The sequence below is a fragment of the Lolium perenne genome, chromosome 3 (genome assembly GCF_019359855.2).
Source record: "Lolium perenne isolate Kyuss_39 chromosome 3, Kyuss_2.0, whole genome shotgun sequence".
NCBI classification, from domain to species: Eukaryota; Viridiplantae; Streptophyta; class Magnoliopsida; order Poales; family Poaceae; genus Lolium; species Lolium perenne.
The window spans coordinates 232,342,652-232,353,261 of NC_067246.2; the positions used below are offsets into that span (position 1 = coordinate 232,342,652).

Below are 10,610 nucleotides of genomic sequence, written 5' to 3' on the forward strand. Positions count from 1 at the left end.
ATCGTGTTTACTTACTTGTAAGTGTGTATCGATGCCATTGTGACTAATGCTTAGGTTTTCGGCATTTCTATACTTGTAGGACTTGGACTGATGGGTTTCACCGATGGTCGTGATATAAAATACGTGGAACACCAAATTGATGGTATACCCCTATTTGAAAAAAAAAGAGGTATACCTAGCCACAAAACATTGGAGGGCCCCGAAGATCCCTAGTGCCACCCCCCACTCGAACACACTCGGCATGTCTCTTTGTTGCAAAGTGACCACCTCACGGGACAAAAGAAAAAATGAACATTTTTTTTTGAGACACACATTATTTTTTACTATATTAATCATTTTTAGCTCAATTATTTCTACATTTTCTAGAATTCAATTATTTTTTAGTTGGGTAAAGCTTGGTCTCACACACACCCTTGGGCTGACATGGGCTGGTGTCACTGTGGCCCGTGAATGGAAATGGGTCAGCAGCCCAATCTCACACACAGTCATCGTCACGGAAGAACCGAAGGGAATCGAAATCACCTCGCATCGCCGTCCCCGTCGTGGCATCGCTTCCCCGCCGCCGCGACACGAGGCGGCCAACACCGTTCATCCACCATCCCTTCCACGCCTGCTAGAGTTTCCGTAGCACCGAAGCTCCCGATCAATCTAGGTCCTCCGACCCGTCGATCCCCGCAGCTACCCAGATCTCTCCGCCTGCTGGACCACCGCGCCCGTTGCCTCAGACACGCACGTATTGTCCCGAAACCGGAGCAGTGAGCTTTAGCCATGTCGAGACTACGAGCGCTGTGGCAAGCTTCCGTGAACGCCACCAAGCGAGGTAGCTCCCTGCTAAACCCCCAATCTTGTTATATCCTTTTTGGTTCATTTCATTTAGTGCTCCTCACAGTTGTCTTGCCCATGATAATCTTGAACTGCTTGTGCCCTGTGAAATGTTAACTGGAAGAGGTCAGTCTAGGAATGGATCCCATTCTTGCAAGCCATAAGCTTTAAGAATTCGCAAAAAAAAAGTCATAAGCTTGAAGGACTTTCCTTGCTCGAGTAAAAATGTCTAAATATTAGTGCGATAAGTTATTCCCTGCCAATGAATTCACTGAGAATACTCCCACGGGTATCAATCCAATATTAGTTCAGAACTAGCAGAGTATAATCAGCATTTCAATTTCATTCCAAACATACACCAGTGTGATATGATAAGGGAATTCATGACATTTCTCTATAAAAGGGGAAATTGGTCCAAGTTTTCCTTCTCTAATTAGAACTTCCAAAACTTTGACGGAATTTTGAGACTACTTCCAAAATAAGTGTCTACATTATTTTGGGCCTATATTTTAATATTCTCCCTATATGTACCAAATTGGCAGCCGTTGTATGGAATTCAGAAGATTTATTTCCACCAAGTGAAAGATTCATCTTCAATTTTAATTCAAAAGATGAAGTGAAGAAGTGGCACTTGTACTCGGATTCAGAGTATGGAGGTAATGTAGCACTTTGTTTTTTCTCCTTCTGTAAATATGCGTTGTCAGTGTCACCTGTTTCTCTCAATTGCTGATATGACACAGTAGATCTATTTTGTGCTTTTGTGATACTCATGGAAGATCGCTGTACTCAGCATTTCTGCCCGGGACCAAGATTATTCTTTTACTTTTATTTTCTGAATATTAAAAACTGGCCAGTCGCTTTTTAGTTGATTATGTTAGGCAGTCCTTGATGCTCTTATGTTTCGAACGAAAATGTTTAAAGTTGAAGAAATGCTCTCTTCTTTTGGAGAACATCATAATATGATTTGCTATTGAGGTTTGGTACTGTGGTACTAATAATCTTCCTCATGTATTGTATAATCATTCAAAAGGATATGTGCTGCAGTATATGTTCCTCATGTAGTGTATAGTCCTTCCGAAGGATATGTGCTACAGTATATGGCATTACAGTTTATTTCATTTTTGCTCACCACAGAGGGTTATAACTAATACAATGTATTATACTAGTTTAATTTTTTTCATACTGAGCCAAATGGGTATCTACCTGCCTCTCTAACAATATTAGAAATACATATAGTGGCATGTTATCTGTTATTAGTTGAACCTCCTTCTGAATACTCTGCATTCCAAACAGGCAACCACCAATGGTTCCTTTTTTTTCCCCTTTATTCATGAACCAAACACTGAGAATGTGTAGTGATAGCCTATTAGCTTATGATCTTCTTACATCTGATTGAGTTTTGATAGCCTATTATCTCTACCACAGATGATTTATCTTTTTGACGTCCGTATTAAATTTATAGATCATTGCTTTACACTTTTTCTAAATTGGTAGTCGGAACTACTATCAAGCTTCGTATTTGCATCTATGAGATAATATGATTGAACAGACTTGTTATCCAGGTTTATCATCTGCATCATTGGAGATTACTGATGGTGTTTCTGGTGGGGATACTTCAGCAGCTGGTACCATGTCTTTGTCATGCTTAATTTTCCCAGCTTGGGCGAACCTTTGAAGTAAAGCTCACATTATGATTTAAAATTTTCCAGTACAGAAAAGATAAAAGTGTTATTGTGCAATTTCAGCTAAGTACAATTTATGAGAAGAAATAATCTTACGTGCTGTCTAAAAGAAGGGAATACCTTCTAGTGTTTTTCCATGCCATTTGTCTGTACCAGCCTATTCATTAGGGAATATCAGTTGCGGTCTTTTCTATTTAGTTTATTGCAATTGAATATAAAGCATACAGTCCATTTATTTATGGCTTCTATAGACTGTATTCCTGAATAGTCAGATTAATTTTAGGCTTGACAGTTTTGTAACTAATTAACCAACTTGTGCATTCGGGAAGGTGTCTTTTCTGGCAATCTCTCCTTGGATATGTCTGAAGGATCACCATGGAGGATCAGGCGTAGTGGTTTCTGCGGAATGCGATCAAAGAAGGTATAGTGCTCTGTCTGCAGTGATGGATGTAGTTGGTGTTAGAGTATCTATAGACTAGTTGGTGGAGAATCACAATTCAACTAAAATAATGCTTTCAAATTTGAAAAAAAATGGCCACTTACTATAAAAAATGTCTTTAAATAGCCACCATAATGATGAGCATTACCCTCAGGGGCTGTGCTTCCCTTAGCTCGCCTTGTATTGTTCTTTCTTGGTTGGTCAATTTATATCCAGTGTCTTAGGCTTCGGTCAAAGCTTAGTTTAGATTTCCTTTGATGTCCGCGAAATAACAAGCATTTCTAATTTTTGAGCATTGTCAGTGTGTAGATAATATTTTGCAGCTTCTGCTGACTTCATGTGAGTCCTTGTTTCAGTTTGATGGTTTTATCGATCTTGATTCATATGATACAATAGCAATGAAGGTCAGAGGGGATGGAAGATGCTACATATCTACTGTATGTATCTGACTAAATTAAAATGAATATTTGATGTCCGGTTGATATACTGTTCCATAATCTGAATTTTGTATTCAGATATACACCGAGAACTGGGTAAATTCACCTGGACAAGAGGAAGATAACTCATGGCAGGCTTTTGTGTACGCACCTCGGGATAATTGGCGAATCTTGAAGGTAACCTTTTCTAGTCACAAATGGCAATATACATTTGTTCAGATGATTAAACACCACTATTCGTTTCATCCAGATCCCTCTTGATAGTTATTTACCTACATGGAAAGGAAATGTGATCGAAGCAAAGTTGGAAATGAATCCTTCTCGCGTCGTGGGAATGTCCCTTTCTTTAAATGCAGAAGGTGGCGTTCCGGGTGCTAAGACTGGGCCAGGCGATTTTAGATTAGAGGTTGATTGGATCAAGGCGATGAGGACGCTGTGATTTCCGCAGTTGGTTCATTTGGATTTCACAGGGATTTTCTGGGCCAAAAATTCCTCAAGCTGTGTTACCTTAGACAATATTTTCTACTCCTGCATCCCTTGTAAGCTGCATGAAATGTTTCAGTTTGTATCAGGCTTGGAAAGTTTAGCGCCAGGGAATAAAGATTTTCCTTCACTTGTTGAAGACCATGAACAGCAAATGTTACACGGCTCTTTTCGATGAGTTTGTCCACCTGAAGATATGCTGCTTTTCGTGCTTGCGTCTGGGCAATGGATATTCCGCGTGAACTGTTGATAGTTCCCGTGACCTATTGGATATTTCCAGTCGACATGCCTGTGCTTTTTTATTTTTTGAGCTTGGGAGTTGGGGATTTGGATTATTCTGAATTTATCACATTCTCTTTTTTTGCGAATTAGGAACTTTGATTAAACAGAGGGGTTACAAACTTACAATCCTTCATAAGGATATCTTGTTCTAAGTTGCACGTTTTGGTTAGTACTTCAAACTAGTATTACAAACTTGGAGTATGAGATTTAGAGCATTTTGAATTGTCTACCTGCTAAATTGCACGTTTTACTCGGCACTTCAAATTGTGAGATTTGCCTGTTTGGTCAAGCACACATTTTTGCCCACTATAAAATGGTAAAAATCTGGTGCCCACAGGCAATAGCAACGGGAACTTGTCCAGACAATAGCATTTTCATTTGAAGAAGCACATACAAACATTGCTAGTTCCATGATGCTGAAAATCCTAAACTCAGCAGTGGCTGGCCACATGAAGCGCAAGCCACGAAGAAATTTCCTTCAACAAGTGGAAGACTAATTTGATTTTAACCAAGGGGGAAGATGATAAGAACAAAATTGTTTGACCAACGTGGCCGAGAAGACGAGTGGCGACTAGTCTGGCACATATGCACAAACGACTGGTCATCCTCCTCGTCATCCTTCGATGAAGCCGGTCATCCGTAGCACGGAGTGGCGCAGGTGGCTGAGGTCCCGGCGCGCCCTCCCGGGCCCCGACCGCAGCGAGAACGCAACCGCCGCCTCCCCGTCCGACAGCCTCCGCGACACCATCAGGTGCGGCGGCACCATGGCGCCGCAGCAGCCGTCGTCGGCCTCCTCTTCTTCCTCATCGTCGTCGTCGGCCAGGTCAGCACCGGCACGTCCACGGGGCAGTCGCCCGGCCCTGGGAATGTCCACGGGCCGAGAGCAGTAGCCCCCTGAAGACAGCAGGTGTCTCCTGGAGACTGCCGGAGCCAGAGACGAGGACGAGAAACCGAGCGCGCTCGCTGGAGCCGGAGCGCCGTGGCGCGCCTCTGGCCACAGCACCTCGCGCTCGGACAGCTCCTCCACCACCGTCGCCATGCTGCGCAGCCTAGTACTCGACCGCGCACGTATTTCACTCGAGGTCGAGGACTTGGATTGGAAGCTCGTTGTAGATCTTTTTTTGGTTTAGCGTGATATATTAATCAAGGTCAAACAAAGGCTGATCCACCGGGCCTACATAAAAATAGCGTGACTCGTCATGTTACTTTGTCATGATTAATATATCAACCTACCTTGCCAATATGCATGTTCAAAAAGAGCATTCGAGCATGATGAATTGATGAGGTACTACTCCCTTCAATCCATAATACTTGTCGCTAAAATAAGTGTATACAGACATATTGTAGACGTGGACGAGCGAGAGGGATAGACTAGGTCTTTTGGGTGCCGGTGTGGTGCCATGATGGATGTGTTAGTCCGTCTCTCGGACGTGTATTACTGTGGTTGTACCTCTCTCTTTCCAAGCTTAATGAAATGACTCGCGGATTTTGTGCGGGTTCTCGAAAAAAAAGACACATTTTAGTGTGTATAGTCACCGGAAATCCAATTCAGCTAACGGATGCATATGAAACCATTGTTTAAAAACATATTTTAAAATATAAAAAAATCATAAAACGAATTCGCACGTATAACCAAATATTTTATGTTCACTCACAAGTTTTTGGAAAGAAATAACATTTTGTGTGTCATGTAAAAAGATAAATTTTGATGCTGCAACATGACTATATCCACAATATGTTTTTTGTCTTTTTTGCATAGGTAACATAAATTTTCTCATTTCCCGAAATCTTTTATGAGAACATAGAATGTTCGGATGTATAATTTTCCGGAATTTTTAATACTTTAAAATTTGTTTTTTATGTATTATGTATAATAAGTTCATAGGCATCCGCGACCTAAAACATCAAGTCTCTTATGTTTACTCATTTCAGCGACAAGTATTATGATACAGAGGGAGTAGCATTTTTCTCGCTGCTTGACAATTGACATGAAGCTGTAATTTTTTGGTTGTACAAGCAAGGGGTTTAATTATACTCCCTTTCATTACATGATTTTTGTCGTGATTGTAGTATAAATAATACCACAACAAGAGTTAAAAACGGATGGAGTATCTGTTTTTCCATCTCCGAATCATTAGTACGATCATTGGTGGGAGGTGGACGAAGGTGCCACGCACACACGCCTGCAGTTTAGATAGAGAATATACGTGTTGAATATTAGGTGTGCTCAAGTTCTTTGAAAGTTTCCCCCGCAAAAAAAAAAGTTCTTTGAAAGTTCTACTACCATTATCTAAAGCACCCCGCAGTTCTGACGAGACTCTGATTACATAACAGTGAAATCTCAATTTAAAAGTGTAGCAAGATTACGCCAGGCTTGATCCAGATTAATTAACACTCGGCTCAATACAGGACGTTTGATCGGACGCGGACCGGCGTCACACGCGTCCCCAGCTCCCCTGCCAATCTGCCATTCCTGTACTGTTTGGTCCTCACCTGGGAAGCACACGGAATCCGGAGCGCTATCAGTTTCAGCTCACGTAGTACGTCTAATTCCATTAGTTAATCATCATTTGGGGGTGGCAATAGCAACGCGTTTCTCTTGCGATAACGTGTGTGCAGACCGGTCGCGATCGTACGTACCTTATGAATGCGATCATTTCTTTCATTGCCTTGGAGCCTCCGTTTCGGATAAATATTGGACGCGGTGGCCGAAACACCAAAGCTAAGCTGAAGGCTGAGAAGCACCCACGTACGTGTCGCTGGACGCGTGTTTGATTTCAGGGAAAGAAATCCAAAACCTGGAGAGCGAGTAATGAATAGAGGGATGAACTTCAGGGTACAGTAGTTTAGAGTCCACAGATTAGTCGGTTGATACAAGTGCAAATGTTTATGTGTGTACTAATATTTTCATGTTTACCTTATTAGGTCCGATGTTTCTGTTAGATTATTAGGCAATTTCCGTGTGAGTTTAATTACCGAAAGCAACATTACAGATGCACAAGCATACTTAACCACACACATCAGACTAAGCACATGCATCAGATCTGAATATGGAACAAGTAGCAGTGCAAGGTAGGAGAGGAAAAACACGTACATCGCGACCGGGAAGGTCGCACCAGCAGCAGCACCACCACCACCATGGGAGTTGTTGATGTCGCCCATGGTGTAGTCGAAGTCGTCGATGAAGCAGATGAACCGGCGAAGATGAACACGAACAGCAGCGAGCAGTCGTGCCGAGACTCTCCCCAAAAACCTTATCGCCAGTCTCCCGGTGCAGGATCTCAACGGACGGAGTTTCGGAGGCCTGCTCTCCCGGACGGCTGTGCACGCAGTCGCCGGGATGGGGAAGACTAGAGAGTAGCGCATCAAAAGGAACTTCGCGAGAGAGATCTAAGAGCACTATTCTCCAGATCTGATCGGTCTCCTTGTATAGCCTGGGAGGAAGCCGACCCGACCGCGTTGACACGCGTAGGAAGCCAGGGACACGCGGCGAGCATGCACATGCAGGTCGACACGTACCCAACACAGTTGGTGCACCAAGCAAAAATTTAGGCTTCCTTAAGTGTGTCTCGAACTCGAACTCGAATCACGAAACGCGACGTGCGTGACGTGTCGTGTCGAGCCGAGGCGGGGCGGGCGGAAGAGGAGGAGTGCGCGAGGGCTCATTCTATTCTCACTCACTTGGAATGAATAGAACAGCAGCCCTTATATACCACTCCAACTCTCTCCCAACTAGCAATGTGGGACTAAACTTTGTCCCCCAAGGCTGTCCCAAGCTGCCAACGTGATGGGCCTTGAGATTGTAGACCACATGGGCTGCCTTGTTGGGCTGCAGCCCATCTACATTCAACAATCCCCCACCAGATCTCATATGCACATCAGATGACACATTAGTTCCATTCACTGTTTAATATACCTACACTTCGGTGGAGACTGTTAAGTTGAACTTCCACTTAGGCAAGGTGCTACGCTTGACTACAACTGAACAATGGACTATGCCTTGAATTGTCAGTCTTTGTGCAGCAAGTTTCGCTCAATGCCGACACCGTACTAGGCTACCTTAGCCTTCCCCTCGGTTGGAGCTTATAAGTCATACTCCTCGGCCTTTCATGAGCTTACTAGAGATTCACCCAGATCTCCCACACTATGACCAGTAGTGTCACTCATATAGGTGTGTTCTTCAAAAGATCGCCCTGTAGGACGGCGTCTTCGCTCATCAAGAGCCGCTCAGAACACATTAAGACATTGTCAACCTGCATTACAGTAGCTATGAGAGAATTACATCTGCAGCGGAGTGGGAGTATTAAATTTTCTCTCAACTCAGTTGCTCCGGTTTGTTTTCCCAGGTCCTACTTCACGGAATTTCCGATTACATAGGTTGGGTTACCCCCTCGGCAACTCAAGTGGGTCTCAAACCCATCTCCATTGATGCAAGGTCTATCATATTTCTTGATAGTCCTTTTGTGAAAGGATCTGCCAGATTTTTAGCACTTTGGACATAATCCAATGCTATCACTCCGGAGTTCTTCAGTTTTCTGACAGACTTCAGTCTTCTCTTGATATGTTTGGAACTTTTCATATTATCCTTAGAACTTTTCACTTTGATAATCACAGTTTGATAATCACAGTTCATGAGGATGGTCGGTATTGGTTTTTCAACCATAGGCAAGTCCATCAAGAGCTCACGAAGCCATTCCGCTTCAACAGTAGCTGTATCTAATGATGTGCTTCCATAGTTGACCTCGTTAAGATGGTCTGCTTGCAAGACTTCCAGGAAACAGCGCCACCACCAAGAGTGAAAACATATCCACTTGTGGCCTTCATTTTAGCATCAGAAATCCAATTGGAATCACTATACCCTTCAAGTCCTCTTGGATACCCGGTATAATGAATTCCATAACTCATGGTTCCCTTTAGATAGCGCATTACTCTTTCAAGAGCATGCCAATGATCATTTCCCGGGTTGGCCACAAACCGGCTAAGTTTGCACACAACAAACGAGATATCAGGCCTCGTAGCGCAAGCTAAATACATGAGTGAACCAATGATTTGAGAGTATCTCAATTGATCTTTAGTTGCCTTTTCATTCTTTCGAAGCAAGACACTAGGATCATAAGGTGTGAGAGAAGATTTGCAATCATCATAGCCAAATCTGCTCAACACCTTCTCAACATAATGAGATTGCACAAGTGTAATCCCATTATTCTCATCTCTCAATAGCTTGATGTTCAATATAACATCAGCTTCTCCAAGATCTTTCATCTCGAAACACTGAGACAAGAAGGTTTTTACCTCCTCAATCACTTTGAGACTTGTCCCAAGAATTAGTATGTCATCCACATACAAGCATAGGACAACGCCCTCACCCCCACCATGGCGGTAGTACACACATTTGTCAGCTTCATTAACAACAAAGCCCACAGATGTCAAAGTTCTTTCAAACTTCTCATGCCATTGTTTGGGTGCTTGTTTGAGGCCATACAAAGATTTCTTTAATTTACACACCTTTCTTTCTTGACCTTGCAGTACGAAACCATCAGGCTGTTCCATGTAAATTTCCTCGTCCAACTATCCATTAAGGAAAGCCGTCTTAACGTCCATTTGATGAACGAGAAGACCGTGTGAGGCAGCCAATGACAGTAGTACTCGAATGGTGGTCAATCTCGCCACAGGTGAGTAGGTATCGAAGAAATCTTCGCCTTACTTTTGGGTATAGCCTTTGGCGACAAGCCGAGCTTTGTACTTCTCAATAGTACCATCAGCTCAAAGCTTCTTCTTAAATACCCATTTACATCCTACAGGTTTGCACCCATAAGGACGCTCAGTTAACTCCCACGTTCCATTAGCCAAGATGGAATCCATCTCGCTTTGAACCGCTTCCTTCCAGTAGTCCGCATCAGGAGATGCGAGAGCTTCTAAAATGGTAGTGGGAGTATCATCCACAAGATACACAATGAAATCATTACCAAAATACTTTGCAGTTCTTTGTCTCTTACTCCTTGTGGGAGCTTCATTGTCATCTTCATCAGAATTTGAACTCTCATCATCAGATTCCTCATCAGACTCCATAGGAGTTTTATGTATTGGATCAGATTCCCAACTAGACATGCCATGCATATCTCTCATAGGGAATATATCCTCAAAGAATGTAGCATCTCTTGATTCAAAGATGGTGCCAACATTCATGTCGTCCACTCCAGATTTTACCAAAAGAAATCTATAAGCAATGCTATGGGCAGCATAGCCAAGAAAGACACAATCCACGGTTTTTGGTCCAAGCTTTCGCTTTTTGGTGATTGGCAAATTCACTTTAGCCAAACAACCCCAAGTTCGTAGGTAGGAGAGTGTTGGTCTTTTCTTTTCCCATTCCTCATAAGGGGTAATCTCTTTATTCTTGGTTGGAACACGATTTAGGACATGACACGAAGTCAATATAGCCTCCCCCCACCATTCCTTGGACAAACC

General features: G+C 43.0%; 2 protein-coding genes across 2 annotated transcripts; one reads left to right on the forward strand and one right to left on the reverse strand.

The window, feature by feature from the left end:
* The first annotated feature begins 470 nt into the window (after positions 1-470).
* LOC127343663 (probable complex I intermediate-associated protein 30) lies at positions 471-4,076 on the forward strand. Its single transcript, XM_051369826.2, has 7 exons — positions 471-820; positions 1,365-1,478; positions 2,385-2,447; positions 2,834-2,925; positions 3,300-3,380; positions 3,459-3,557; positions 3,631-4,076. The coding sequence occupies exons 1-7, from the start codon at positions 769-771 to the stop codon at positions 3,817-3,819; spliced, it is 690 nt and encodes a 229-aa protein (XP_051225786.1). The 5' UTR covers positions 471-768; the 3' UTR covers positions 3,820-4,076.
* A 423-nt stretch (positions 4,077-4,499) lies between these two features.
* LOC127343664 (uncharacterized) lies at positions 4,500-5,269 on the reverse strand. Its single transcript, XM_051369827.1, has one exon. It carries the CDS (start codon positions 5,182-5,184, stop codon positions 4,759-4,761), a length of 426 nt encoding a protein of 141 aa, XP_051225787.1. The 5' UTR covers positions 5,185-5,269; the 3' UTR covers positions 4,500-4,758.
* Between the last annotated feature and the right edge of the window lie 5,341 nt (positions 5,270-10,610).